At 42.8% G+C, this 15,094-nt stretch overlaps 1 protein-coding gene across 7 annotated transcripts in view; it reads right to left on the reverse strand.

The window, feature by feature from the left end:
• The window catches only part of CTNNA3 (catenin alpha 3), a 421,074-nt gene that overhangs the window by 333,922 nt on the left and 72,058 nt on the right, over positions 1-15,094 (reverse strand). For all 7 annotated transcript variants that reach the window (XR_005257324.1, XM_038140205.1, XM_038140208.1 and 4 more), the window contains 2 exons: positions 6,274-6,537; positions 2,034-2,237 (listed from right to left, as the gene is read on the reverse strand). Coding sequence is in view for 6 of the 7 variants with exons in the window: in XM_038140205.1 (XP_037996133.1) it covers positions 2,034-2,237; positions 6,274-6,537 (468 nt within the window). In the remaining variant the exon portion in view is untranslated. The remainder of the gene's footprint in view (positions 1-2,033; positions 2,238-6,273; positions 6,538-15,094) is intronic.

Genomic DNA, 15,094 nt, shown 5'->3' on the forward strand with positions numbered 1-15,094 from the left:
CCTAAGGACAATAAAAGAAGACAAAGTAAACAGTCTCATTAGAACAGCTTTAGATTGTGTTAACTGCTATGACTTAGAGAACAGAAAGGAATTTCAGCCTCCCAAAAAGGGAACAAATATCTGTATCACACATTTGTTCCCTCAATATGCTCAATGAATCATCCTGAGGTATCTTTAGAAAAGAACATTATGCCTACAGATAATGTTTACAGATGAAAAGCATGAGATTAACATTGTGTACCCATATTAACAGTATTGAGTCTCCACTGTTTCAACATTTACCTGCCAGATATAACAAGTGTCAAATCTATTCTTCAAATCTAAAAGAAAAATCACTTTTAAAACACAAACTACGTTCCTTTTCTAATTCATAGCTACAAGCATTTCAGACAATCAGATTTCTGGATTTACCCAACACTCCTGTCTTCCCAATATAGCAATTTAGTCATTCCAACACTTGTAAATTGGTGCTCTTCTCTTCTGGTGTCAACACCCTACTCGAAAACAACGCTAACAGATTGTTTACCTTTTAAGAAATTATTATTTAAATTGTTGCATTCTATAGGAGCAGAGATTACATTTCCAAACTCTAGTCTAGGAATTGGTATTACGAAGAAATTCTTGTTTCTGGCATACGAAAGATTGTCTGCTCTGAATCAGTGACAGTTCACAACAAGCATAAAATAACCTAAACATACATTTTACCTGTAGTATGGCATTTCCATTGTGTATACACAACACAATACAATTCATACTCATTCTGGGGATGTGCATTTCATTTTCATTTAGAGTTCTGGAGAAAAATGTCCCTTTCAACCTTTTAAAGATAATTTTGTGAAATGCAGGTTAAACTGCACTTTAATGCTTAGTTAAAAACTAAGCTCCCAGAGCAGGAGGCACTGAGGCAGGCCCAAGCTGGGCCCTGTGTTACTCAGTGGCCCCACATTACGTAGTTGCCCTGTGTTTGTCACTCAGTTGCCCTGCATTATGCAGTGGTCAGGTGTCTGTTACTCAGTTGCCACGTGTTACTCAGTTCCGGTGTTTAATGCTACTCAGTTCCCCCGAATTCATTGCTCAGCTCCCCTGTGTTCATTACTCAGTTCCCCTGTGTTCATTACTCAGGTCCCCCGTGTCTGTTACTCAGTGCCCCGTGTTCATTACTCCATGCCCTGCGTTACTCAGTTGCCCTGCACGCGTTACCCCCGCGTGCGTTACTCCGGTGCCCCGCGTGCGTTACTCCGGCGCCCCGCGTGTGTCACTCTGTGCCCGCGTGTGTTACTCTGTGCCTCGTGCGCGTTACTCCGGCGCCCCGCGTGCGTTACTCCGGTGCCCCCGCACGCGTTACTCCGGCGAACCGCGTGCGTTACTCCATGCCCCGCGTGTGTCACTCTGGTGCCCCCGCGTGCGTTACTCCGGTGCCCCATGTGTGTCTCTCCATTGCCCCACGTGCGTCACTCCGTTGCCCCGCGTGCGTCAGTGTGTTGCCCCGCGTGCGTTACTCCGTGCCCCGCGTGTGTCACTCTGGTGCCCCCGCGTGCGTTACTCTGGTGCCCCATGTGTGTCTCTCCATTGCCCCACGTGCATCACTCCGTTGCCCCGCGTGCGTCACTCCGTTGCCCCGCGTGCGTTATTCCATGCCCCCGCGTGCGTCAGTGTGTTGCCCCGCGTGCGTTACTCCGTGCCCCGCGTGTGTCACTCTGGTGCCCCCGCGTGCGTTACTCTGGTGCCCCCGCGTGCGTTACTCTGGTGCCCCATGTGTGTCTCTCCATTGCCCCACGTGCATCACTCCGTTGCCCCGCGTGCGTCACTCCGTTGCCCCCGCGTGCGTCACTCCGTGCCCCGCGTGTGTCACTCTGGTGCCCCCGCGTGCGTTACTCCGGTGCCCCATGTGTGTCTCTCCATTGCCCCGCATGCATCACTCTGTTGCCCCGCGTGCGTTATTCCGTGCCCCTGCATGCGTCACTCCCTTGCCCCGCGTGCGTTATTCCATGCCCCCGCGTGCGCCACTCCGTTGCCCCGCGTGCGTCACTCACAGAGCGCAGGTACTCAGCCAGCAGCTCCTGCAGGGCCTGGCGGATGGCGCTGCACTCGGCGATGATGCGCTCGCGGTGCGAGTCCCGCGTGCACGAGGAGTCGGCCAGCAGCGCCGCCCCGCTGATGATCGCCTCCAGCCGCTGCTCCAGGGACGGCCTCACCTTCTGTTCGTTCACTACCAGAGGATCCAGGACTATTAAATTCTGGGAAGGAAAAGAGGAGCACAGGTAAGAAAAGCCAGTTCAATGAAGCTGCTGCTTTATTTTTCACTTGCGGGAGCTGCAGTGACATTACGCTTCCCAGATGTGCTGCTAGCCCTTTCCACTGGAAGCATCCAAAATACTTTTGACCGTGGCAGATTCCCTTTTCCTTAGCGGGGCTACACACAGAGGTCATCTGCAGACAAACCCAGGTTCTCTCTGCCATTCAGAGTCTCAGACCAGAGCTTCAGCTTTGTCTCAAAGGGGGTTCAATGCCTATAAACTTTAGTCTCTTAGAGATCAGGAGAACCTCTGGATTTAACTCAGAGCCAGCAGTGCTAGCTCACAGCTGAGAAAACTGAGTCAGATTACACGAGGAGTCCAGTTCTGCTGATTTTTAGTCTAATCAATCCCACACTGTGGCAGAAAGTGTCACCGCTGCCACTTTTAACAGGCTTAATATGGGCAAAGATAAAAACTGCAGCTTTTGTTTAAGAATTATTTTCCCAAAGGAGATAGATATAAGTGTCCTTTTGCTTTTCAGTAGGTAGGGTAAACAAAAGCAGACAACTCTTTTGGCTTGATAAAATTAATTACATTTGTGCAGCAAGCAAATATTCTGAAGAGAGAGAAAAGGAGACTATGAGATTTTCATAAAAGATTAAAGTATATTTGAGCTTTAGCATTTGAAGAAATTTAAACCAGTAATTGTTAATACAACTGAACATCTGAAACTCTGTCATTATGGCCTTATCTCCAAACCTAGACTCCACATACACCTGTTCACCTCTTACATCACATCCATAGGTGGTTTCAAGCTTTCAGAAGAAATATTAAACAAGAAAACTATGCCAGATACCCTGATATGGAATTTAGGTAAATCAGACCTTATCTGTACTTATCCAGTATGTGCCAGACTAATTGTAAACTGGAGGATTTGAAATTTTTTTTCAGTTTAGATTTAACAAAACAATTTCAGGGACTACCTAGCTTAAACTAGAAATGAAAGTGTTATATTAGAACACCATAAGATAAAAGCTTAAAACAGTGAGGCAAGGAGACTTGAGTCACAAGCTTGTGTTAGAGATTTGAGACTCTGCCTCCCTCATTCCCATTAGAGCCCTTAACACCAAGGTGTTCTGGAGTCCCTCCCATCTGCTCAAGCTGTGCCACATGGCCACTCTTCACTGCAGCATCAGCTTCCCTACAAGCTCCTGTACCTCAAGCAGCCCCTCAATGCCAGGCTGTACCTACGGTGTCCATCGTCATGCAGAACACACCTGGCAGGTAGAACACTGAAATACTGCTGCAGAAAAAACAGCTTCATTGCCTGGGGAAGACTAAGACACACGTGGTGGCCAGAGCCAATTATACAATCAGCTGGGAAAATGACTGCCTTCAAATCTCAGCTGACCCAAAACAGCAACTTCCTCCTTTGGGAGACAGTTTGGAGAAAGTTTACACCAAGATGGCCAAATAGCACCGGCCAAAAAGCTACTATGGTTCATCTCTGGTGAAAAAAAAAAAAAAATATCTAGGCAGTAACAGGCAGGAAAACTTTATTTCAGACTCTGCTCTACAGATAAAGTTCTTCAAATAATTTTATTACTTATTCATAATCAGTACATTTACACAGGAAAGACCCAGTGAGAAGACACCAGACACACAAGAAACAGTCTCTGGTGGGTTTGATTTAACAGGCTAAACAGTGGTCAGCTACTCTGAAGCAGCTCAAAGACTCAAGCATAAGGGAGCATTTAAGAGGAGTGATTAGATCCCTGTTTTCTCCCTCACTGGTCTGATCCAGGAAAAAAAGAGGGCCCATGGGTATGCAGAAACTTGGTTGTATTTGGTGAAGTTCTGGAGTGACAGCCTTTCGGCATCTCACTGTAACTGCTCAGCTGGACGGCCACGGTCACTCAAGGACCACAGAGCAGCTGAACACACCCACAGAGACTCAGGCATGCAGGACCAGGATCATTTTGTGAGAAATCCCTTTGCACTCACAAGATGAAAGACCAGGGAAAGGCATTAGATAACCTGCACCCAACGTGCTCTTTTCACAGATCTTAATATGCAATTAAATTTTAAAGTTACAATTTTGTGTTTATTTACAAATGACACTAGTTATAGGGAGCCTTTAAGAGAAATTGTTGAGAATTTACTGATTTAAGAGTTAGCTGCTCTAATTTTACTGGTGGTTTCCTCACCTATAAATCTCTAGTAACTTTCACAGTGCCAGCACTGGCAAAGGAAGAATGATATTGCAAAACATCTAGATACTAGATTGTTGGGTAAGCTCCGAGATACGTTTCCACACTATAAACATTTAATGAGATTTGTTCCCACCAGACTATTTACTGCATCAATCTATTTCGTGGCACTGTATTTGCAACAAGAAGATAGAGCAAAGGTTATTTCAGGTCCTTAGCCAATAGAACTTTCTGTAAAGCGAGAAAAGTGTAACCATCTAACTCATAAAATCATTTCAGAAGTTAAATGCTCTATAAATTGTGCTTTATCTAACTCACACAGCTTCGATTCCCATTTGTGCTACCTAGGTTAAAATATATTTACAACTTGATAACAAACAGCTTTTTACAACCCCCACACGTCTATGTTCATACATTTCCAAGTAAAATCAAATTCAATTCAAAATACTTTTTTTCCCCATTTTGTGATCATCAAGAAGTTCAAGTTTTAGAACAATAATAAATGTTACTGCATTTTTAAATAGTACTGCTTACACAGAGTCAAGATTAATTCATCTGCAGTAATAAAATGCACTCCTTTAGACATTTCTTTTTCTTTTTAATTTTTAAGCAGTGCAGGTAAATCCAGGGTCTCATATAGGGAATCTCATTTGTCATTCACAGCTACACTGTAACATGTTATGTATTAGTCTTACATGTTTCTTTTTACTTCCATTTATTAGGAAGATAGATCAGGAACTGTAATTTTAAAAACCCTTTGTGAGATGGTGCAATTGTAGCTTGTTCCTCTGCGGGGAAAATCCTGTCTGATTTGACTTTGAGCATGCCAGAGAGGCCTTTTTTGATCAATAAACTGCCACTGCAAAGTTTGTGTCATATTTCAATGTATTCCTTTAATCTTCCTTTGAAAATTTTAGATTAAAATCTACTACCATCAGCCCTAACATCAGTTATCCTGAAAATGTATCACAGTCAGCACTGGGATGCTGAGAGCTGCTAAGTCCAAGAATTCACAATCAAAAACCACACATATTTGCAAACATGTTCAGAAACATACATTCCTTGTGTTGATCTGGGCCTACATCAGTTACACCCTATGAAGATCATGGTCTGCAGCCTCACCTACGGGAGATCTTTTACCATTTGTGGCAGGACAATGGAAAATTAAACTGGTGAGAGCCAGAGCAGCCATGAGAAAAAGGAAAAACTCCATAGAAAAGCTTCAGACGAGGTCAGGAATAGAGAAAGTGCTGCCCTGCCCCACATATTTGCTTCAATAATGGAAGCAGAAATGCAGAGGTGGTAAAAGCATATTAGCTATGTCACTTTACTTAATGATAAACAGGAAATATAATGAGTTTTCTGAATTGGTCGATTATACAAATTACAGAAGGATCCCACTGAGACATTCTGGAGAGAAGGACTCCAGCTTGCATGGTAGCAGCTGCAATGCAGCCAAGGCAGCAATGGGCATTGTCAGCCAAGAATCACTTCTGGGCAAACTGAACTCCTGGGTTCTGCCCACTTCCTGCAGGACGTGTCTGCCTCCAGCAGCAGTGACACAACTGGAGCTAACTCTGCCCTCTGTTCAAAGGGAGCCAAATACTGAACACACATGAAGTCTTAATTCCAAACTACTCTCAAGAAAATGAAATCATTTCAATGAACCATCTCAATGAAATCATTTCAAGTGATACTATTTAGACTAGGACTAAGCAGAGCAACAATCTTTAATGCCTTTAGGCTCATCATTTATGATACCAATAGTTATTAAAACATTAAAAAACTTTTTTCCAAAAATATTGTAATCTCACATGTTTACGAACCTCAAGCTCATCAAGGGCACTTCCAAGAGTAGCTGTGCGAGATGCAGGTTGCTCCACTTTATTTCCAACTCCTTGGGAAGCATTAGAAATTACATTGAGAGCATTCTGTATTTCATTGCAAATTGAATCCTTGCTGGCTGTAAGGGATGCAACATCTGAATGCTCCAAACAAGCTGAACATATTGAATGTAGGAATGCAGAATTTTCCTTCAGGGATACACGTGCTGCAGCAATTTCATCTCGCTGATTGCTAGATTTCAAATCCTGCCAGCAAAAGAACATGCTGTTTATTTCCAAAAGCACTCCAAAACTGACACGTATAAACATTTTTTCATTTCTATCTCTACTCTGCTTAAGGAAACATCAAGTTAAATTCATCAAAGTTTGTGAAAACAGACTGTACCGATAGTTACAACTGAATCATCATTACCTCATGAGAAATGAAAAAAGAATGTGTAAAAAAACCACCATTTTTAGTGTGTCTTACAACCAGCACCACGAACTGTCTGTGATTTGTTTGTTTTTAAGCAGTTTTCCTCTGAGAAAGCTGCCCTGGAAATTAGCTGTCTTTCCTCCTAGCCATGTCTTTCCTCGCTGGCAATAGAGAAGGACAGAGGTGCACACAGAGTTAAGGCATTCTGTAATTGTTGCATCTGAACAAATTTCCCGTGTTTGTTTCCCTGCCCCAGCAGCCTCTGTCTTGAGCACACTGCAGAAAGGAACAGCAGGTCAGAGATACCAATCCTTCACTCCCGAGAAAGGGGAAGCATGGAAGGTGTGGAAATAAAAAACCTGCTTGAGAGAAGCCACCTTGAGGTGCTTGAGGGATCTGCTTCCCCTCTGTCCCCGCTGTCAACGCACTTAAAGCACTCAGGGATCTTACCACACCCATCTTGTTCCTCCCTTCTCCACCCACCAACAGAAAGCAGGGACACCCAGCTTGCCAGAACTCCCCATTCCAATTTAACTGGTTCCAGGAATCAATCATGGGCACTGTTCATTGGACAGCTGAAAGTTACGGACTTTGGAACAACCGGAGTCGACATCAGGCTGTACGGAGCCTCCTGCCTCATTCTGTTTCACTGCAGACATTTTCCCCTGCTTCTTCTGCATCATGTCCCTTTGAAAAGAAAACTAACAGATATTTGTGAAATGGCTTGGGTGAAGGAGACAGCTAAATTCAGGGGAAAAATAAAAAAGAGAAAATAGCACATCTGAGCCTGTGGCACCAGAGTCAAATGATGAGAAGAGGCACAATGAGGAATGAACAAGTAAATGCATACAAAACTTCTCACAGCCTGCCCACAGGCAATCTGAAGTCTAATTATTTTCCTTTGCATTGCATCAGGCTCGATATGCATTATTTACAAAAGCATCACAGTATCCACTTCTCACTGCATGAAGTTTTTAAGTTTATGGCTGAAGAGCATTTGATATTAAATGAACCAGTCCTGTATTTTTAAAATCTCATTTACTCCAAGATATGCATTGGACATAGGATTGTATCTTACTTCCTCAGGCTAACTTAGAAATCTCGGGGATATAGTAATAAAAAAAAACCAAAAGCAAACAAAATTAAAGAGATGTAGTCTTAAGCAGGAGCAGACAATAGTTTAACCAACTGATCATCTGAAACAGAAAACTGTGTTTTCTTTAGTGTATTAACACATATTTTTAAATTTTTAATAAGCAAATATACAAATGAATAACCACTGTGCAAGAATGATTTTATTGCCGAGTGTGTTCCAATCCAAATGCTACTGCATCTCCAACCTCAGTAAAGCAGCTGCCATTTGTCTAGTGCACTGGACTTGTTCAGAAAAGGAACTGTTATTTAAACACTGACTCTGGTTCTAATTAGTGAATCTATCTTTCCTGCAATTATTACAAGACAGCAGACTGCTCTTTTCTCCTGTGCTACAAGGAAGCCACGGACGTACAGATACGATGGAAAGTCAATGCAACACTTCAGCCTAACTGGCTTCTATTATTAACCATTTCTTACTTTGCCACATCATATGCAAACAATCAAACCCAAAAGCCTTTAAAAATTACTCTTCCCCTCTAAAACACTCCTGTCTAACCAGGACTGAGATGATCATGAAAACCAAGATTGGTAAACCAGTAGCACAAAGCCAGTAACAGCAGTCAGTAACAACGTCTGGAGAGGTTCAGTAAATTAATGTTTTTGTTTCACACAATACTGTAGAGAGATTCAGAGTCATGGCATTGATAAATTCTCCTACAAAGAGCCCCAGCTTTGTTCAGTAACATGTTAAATTTAAAAAAAAATGCTGAGACCCCTGAAATTCATGACTACTTTGTTGTTTAGCTGTGAACTTGGAGAGCCCCCAAAGGTGCTGTAGAACCATTATTCCTTTCCACATTGAGGAAACAATTATTCCTTGAGATTTTTCATGATAAAAAGAAGAAACATCTGATAATCTTAGTCTGAGCTTTTGCATAAACGGACCAAAAAACCTCCTAAGATTGAGTGAATTTGCTATCAAAGCTCTGCACATGTGGATTATCAGAATAATGAATTAGTCCTTTGAAGGAGGAAGTTAGTCTCTACAAATACCTGCAGTTCACCCAGCTACTTTACTGCACTTCAGGCTATTTTATTTTTTCTTCATGGTTTAGCACTTTCTTCTTATTCCAGCAGCGTTTTAGACTAGCGGACTATGTCTATACTATACAGACATAAACTACATGTTTTTCCAAGCTGAATCAATTATGTCATGTGAGACCGTTGAGATTAAAGATAATCCCATTTCCAACCACCGCCAACCCAAGAAGCCAACTACAGTAACATCTCCCCAGACTGCTGTCCCAGTCCTTCCAGGACATATTTCTGCATCTTCCTTTTATCTGGTTTCTGTGACAGAATGGAAAATTAATGGATAATCAGAGATTCCCAGCTGTGGATTGTTCCAGCTAAACCCAGTGAATGGGCAAGAAGACTTTTAAGAGCTTGAAAACTACCTTCATTGTTAAGCTTTGACTGCACTACTTCAATAAGGAAAAAAAAAGGAAGGAAAAAAGTCTGTTCTTTATCCCAAATAATACATCTAAGGTTTGACAGCTCAAACCGGGAAGGCAGCTCCTGCTCACTGAGCATTCCCATCAGCACAGCTCACGGGGGCTGGGATCACCGTGGGTGCAGATCACACTGCTGTATTCTGCACCAGCTGCAGCTTCACTGTGCACTGCAGTACCCAGCCCAGCCTGCCCTCTGCAGAGACAGATGTTACTGAGCCAGGTTCTGGATCCAGGAAAAACACAGGCATACAAATTCCACAATTCCATACTACTATAGAAATAGGGGACAAAAGCATTTGGTTTTTATCACAGCTTAAACCTGGGCTTTAGCATTCAGCTTTCAGTCAGAGTGACTGCCAAATGGCACATAGCTGCTGATTCAAAGACCATAATAAAGCTCAAACTCTTCCAAGTGCATTCATGCACTGTTCATCTGGGCAAGGCTCCAGATGATAAATTTCCTAAGTATTGTATTGTCCTTTCCGGTGGAAGAAAGTATCTTACCAACAAAAGCAAGTAAAAAACACCTGGGGGTGACAGTGCCAGTAGATCTCCCTCAGCTGTGTCAGTTCTGCCGAGGGAACGCTTGTTTACACATTATTAGAGCTTACAGCCTGCACAGCTCTGCCCAGCCTCAGCTGGCAGCTGCACCCACACCCAGCCCGGGCCCTGCAGCCCCAGTTCTGCACGGCCTGGGACCTTCAGTCCCTCTCCAAGCCACGCCACAGGGGTGCCAGGCTCCTGGGACCTTCAGTCCCTCTCCAAGCCACGCCACAGGGGTGCCAGGCTCCTGGGACCTTCAGTCCCTCTCCAAGCCACGCCACAGGGGTGCCAGGCTCCTGGGACCTTCAGTCCCTCTCCAAGCCACGCCACAGGGGTGCCAGGCTCCTGGGACCTTCAGTCCCTCTCCAAGCCACGCCACAGGGGTGCCAGGCTCCTGGGACCTTCAGTCCCTCTCCAAGCCTTGCCACAGGGGTGCCAGGCTCCTGGGACCTTCAGTCCCTCTCCAAGCCATGCCACGCCACAGGGGTGCCAGGCCCCAGCTCGGCCACAGCTGCCCCTGCCAGCATGGCCTCCTGAGCTCCAGCCGGCCCCGTCCCCAGAGCACTTCTGAGACACCCCGGGGCTCTCACCTGACCCATGGACTGACCTCACAGCTTGTCCTGGGGGCTGCCTCATCACCCCAAATCTCCCAGAGGACCTGGCTGTGGCTGAGCCTGGCTACCCCAGCTGGCACACCCGGCTGCTGAAGCCCCGCCTCAGGGAGCAGCCGGCCCTGGCTGCATCCCACAGGACCTTTTTCACATAAGCATTAACCATCAGCAGGGATCACCTGGTATCAGCTCCATCATAAACCTGAATCTGCCTGCTCTCCAAAATACTCAATTTGCCAAGCTGCAAACAGCATGACCTGGTGGCACCTTTCTTCCACATTAGGCTTTCAAATACATCTGAAGCGATGACATACACAAGTGACTGTAACCACACAAAAAGGAGACACAAATAAATATTGGGAAAAACACCTGGCAGGATAAAGGCTTTGTTAGCACAAATGAAACACCACTAGATGATAGAGCTACGCTGCACTGACCAAAGGGTCCCTTAAGTGCATTCAGAGCAAGTTAAACACCGCTCAGCCTATCCTTACCAAGCACGACTGTAGTACGTGCGTGACTGTGAGGAATTCCAAGCTAACTTTTTAATACAAAAGTCTTATCTGGCCTCTAAACTAATCTTTTCTGACCTGAGAAATCAGAATCAGCAGTTCTTAGTGTCTCATGGTATCACTGTACTACAGCATGTACAGGGCACAGAAACACCACATACATGCACAAGATACAGACTCTGTATGTCCAGAACTGTAGACAGTTTGCATCAGATGCATGAACACACAAAATATCAAGTGTTACAGTACAAATGCATACCAATGTTACCATGAGCCTAAGCCTTCAGTAATACCTTTTGTCTCTAAGGCAACTCAGCAGTCTTTATGAAACCCTAACTGAGAGCAGGCAGGGAAGGGACTCACAGGACTGAGGTTCCCAGCAGAACTTGCTCTCTTGTATTGATACCGATGAACTATTCATCATACTGGAGTGATATATAATACCAGAGAGCAGCAAAGTTACCTCAAACAAAGTCATGACTGGATAATAACCTGCTCTTGCAATTTACTGATGTTTTCCAGGAATTTGTTGATCAGACAGGGAAGGATACAGTTTCTTTTGAAACTGCATTATTTGGTTGCATCAGATTGCAACTATTGCACAATATTCTGAGTCCCTCTGCTCCAGCAGCTTCCAGCCCATTTATTGATGACGGAGCAATCCTTGCTGTCACTTCTCTATCTGCTATTTCAGGACCTGGTCCTGCACTCCAATACCCTGCTGTTATCCTGCAGTCTCCTAGATGAAGTAGCTGATTTGGGAAGGTAGCAAAGCAATTTTTTTCCCTGTAAGAATTAATATATAGCTCACAGAGGTTTTCACCTCGTACAGCTACAGTCACATTTGTCACCAGTGAGCCTGCCTAGAACTAGAGCAGGAAGCATTCATCAAGGAGAGGGCTCAGAAGGTAGGAACCTCCAGAAGGTCTTATCACATCTGGAAGCTTTAACTAAGCTGTTGAAGCTTTCAGGAAACATTCTGGCCTGGACTTTTTTCAATGGATGATGACTCACTGAAAAATGCAGCAGAATGGCCTTCATCCATAACTATTTTTTTCCCATGGTTTCACTAAACTCTCATAATACCATACGAGACTATTTTACTTGCTTCTTTTCTGAGGTTTTAAAATTAGGGAGGATTTGGGGATGTTTATTGGATTGAAAACTTGTTTCATTCTCTGCATTAGTGGTAGTAGGCTGCTTGCAAACAGCCTAAGTAAATTATTACTGCTGGCAGATCACTTCATTCAGGGTCCACAACTAATTTCACTGATACAGTCTAACAGACGACAAACAACTCTTTCACATTTAGCCTGTTGGAGTCATCTTTTTATATAAGTGATCATGCCAGAACATATTACATCTGCCACAAGAGCTCAGGATCTCTTCTCCAGTATCAGCTGAAGTTTCCCCAAGTACAAGTTTCTCTTCATTTCAAGCAGAACACAGTTCAGTTTTCCTAGATCTATTCTCTTATTATGAAAGATGGGAAATCATCAACAATAAACAGGTACAGGACTCATATGAGAACAGACTCCTCAGGTATAGGACTCTGTTCTACCTGCTCTTTCCTCACAGATTATATACTCCATAAATCTTCATGGCCTTTCCTCCTGTTCTTCTGTCAAATTCCAGGTAAACTCTTTTAAATATTAATTATAAATCCTTCTGAAATATTTAAAATAATGTACTTTTGTTTTTTCTAATTAAAAAAACCCACAACTAAAACAAGCTGAACCAAGCAAATCAGTGGCAGTCTCCTCCAGCCTAAGATGCACCCAAACCCAACTGCAGGGAATATGAAGTGTCTCTAACTTGCAGACACGTCCGACTGACGTGGGTAAAGAGCGTCACTCAAGCAAACAGCACTGAAGTGCTAATCCATCAAAACAAGCTTATTAGCATTACCAATTTCAGAAATGTTAGCAGCAGGGTTTGTTTTCACTGCTCAGCTGAAACTGCAAAATGAGCAGGTTTCAAGTATTTATCATGGACAATCCCCTTTTTCTTTCCTGTATATCAATTTAAGTTTTTTAATTTTGTTTTCTGCATACCTTGCAAACACTTCCAGAACAGAAACTCAGAGCAAGAATGAAGCAGCCATTAAGCCCTTGAGCTCTGAACTGAATGTTAATGCATTATATGTGATAGATTTAATACAGAACTGAGAATAAATGACTTCCAGCAGCTGCACTCTAGACCTATAAATTGCTGTGAGTACTACAAAATCCATACAGAGGAAGAACAACTGTATAATTTATAGCATCAGTATCTGTCAAGAAATGCTGCAAATACAGAACTTGATTTCTTCCTTTTAACTTTCCTATTAAAATTAGACATTATCCTTACACAGATTCCATTTAGATTAGAAATTTTATTCATCTTCTCTGGTGGCACATCCATGCAGAACACCATTTAATTCTTACCACTGTTAAACTCAATTCAAAAAGCATAAACAGCAAAAGAGTTGGATAAAATAAACACATAACAAGCTAAGGATTACCTTGTGTTTTACATAGCAAATGCTCTGGGAAGACGAGAAAAGGGCAGTACTCTGATGAGACTGTTTATACTACACAGCAGGCATATGCCACACAAACCCACAGCAGCAAATCTTAGGGGCAAAGGTGTGCAGAGCTGGATTTTTCTCAAGCTGCATCCTGACCAACAGTACTGACAGGCACCATGTCCCACATTCCTATTCCTCCTGATGCTTCAGAGGATTTTGCAATCCCTTCACAGCACAGCGACCAGCCTGAGAGTTTGACCCAATATACTGTAAATACAAAACAGTAGCCAGAAAAATGGAATAAACTGTAACCAGTATCTACAAATTGCACAATGTCATTCATTTTATGGAAACACTTCTAAGTTCTGGGTCCCAAATTCACTTATCCACTCAAGAGCTACAAATGGTTGCTAATTTGTGGACACCAAACAAGGGGTTGTTAAGGGATGAACCAGATCTGAATTTTTCACTAAGGAAATACCTTCCATCAACAAAGGGGAAAAACTTCTGACATTTTCCAGACAACAGACACTGTAACAGTTGTTTTTATTAAAACAAAAAAACAAACACACACACCACAATTAACATGCTTATTAACACAAGTAATTTCAAAATCCATGGAGACACAAGGATTCTGTTTTGTTGAAGACATTACGAACAGCTCCAGGACTGAGATCAGTATGGGACTGCATTGCCTGGTACATTTATTACCTTAAGACCCTACTGTCTGTTAACAGTGGTTGAAACCTCCAATTTAAATTTTAAGTCAGCTGCAAACTTTCATAGTTGAACTGACCCAACTTTTACAGTTTGAGTCAATGACTTCCAGGTCTCCCCAAAGTGCATTTTTTATGTAGCAGTAAAGTTGGTAAAGGCTGTTTTCTTGATCTCTGAATAGGTAAGAAATAAGGTGTTCAAGTCCAATGAAAAAATCCAGCTGAAGTATACTGGTCTGCAATAAGGCATTTCATTACAATTTTTGCTGCAGAAAGAAGTTTCAATACATAATTTCCATTTTCCTAAACTGAATGCCCTATCAGAGGTTCAGTCACATGAAAGCCCTTCAAACTGGTCGGAACTCAGCCTTACCCCTGTGTCAGACACACAACACTAAAAACAAAGCCTGTTTTTAAGTATTATCTCACATGGCATTGTTTTAATAGATCTCTCCTCCATCCCCTCTCCACACAGAAATTCAAATGCCTGTAAAGTTTGAAGAAACTTAATAAAGAAAAAATTGCAGGGGAGAAATTAAGTCTGAAAAAAAATGGCTAACTTTGCAGTGACTTGTGTAACATTTTCCATTACAAAACCCCTGCTTTCACCTGTTCCTAATTTTGACAAATTAATAGGTTAGGCTAAAACTTCTCCCATCAGATCTTTGAAGAGGGCTGTTGATTTTTCCTTACTTGATGGGTCTTTTTGTTCGGAGAAAGCACAGGTTCTAGCACGTTCATTGCAGGTTAAAGGCTAAGGAAAGCATTCTCCCCATGTTAATAAAGCCTGAGCAGTATTTTCTGGAGAAAATGCATTATTTGCAGGTTTTTTTTGAACAACTAAATTAGGATTTGCTTCATTTGATATCATGTGAAGTTGAAATAGTT

Source organism: Motacilla alba, chromosome 6 (genome assembly GCF_015832195.1).
Source record: "Motacilla alba alba isolate MOTALB_02 chromosome 6, Motacilla_alba_V1.0_pri, whole genome shotgun sequence".
Taxonomy (NCBI): domain Eukaryota; kingdom Metazoa; phylum Chordata; class Aves; order Passeriformes; family Motacillidae; genus Motacilla; species Motacilla alba.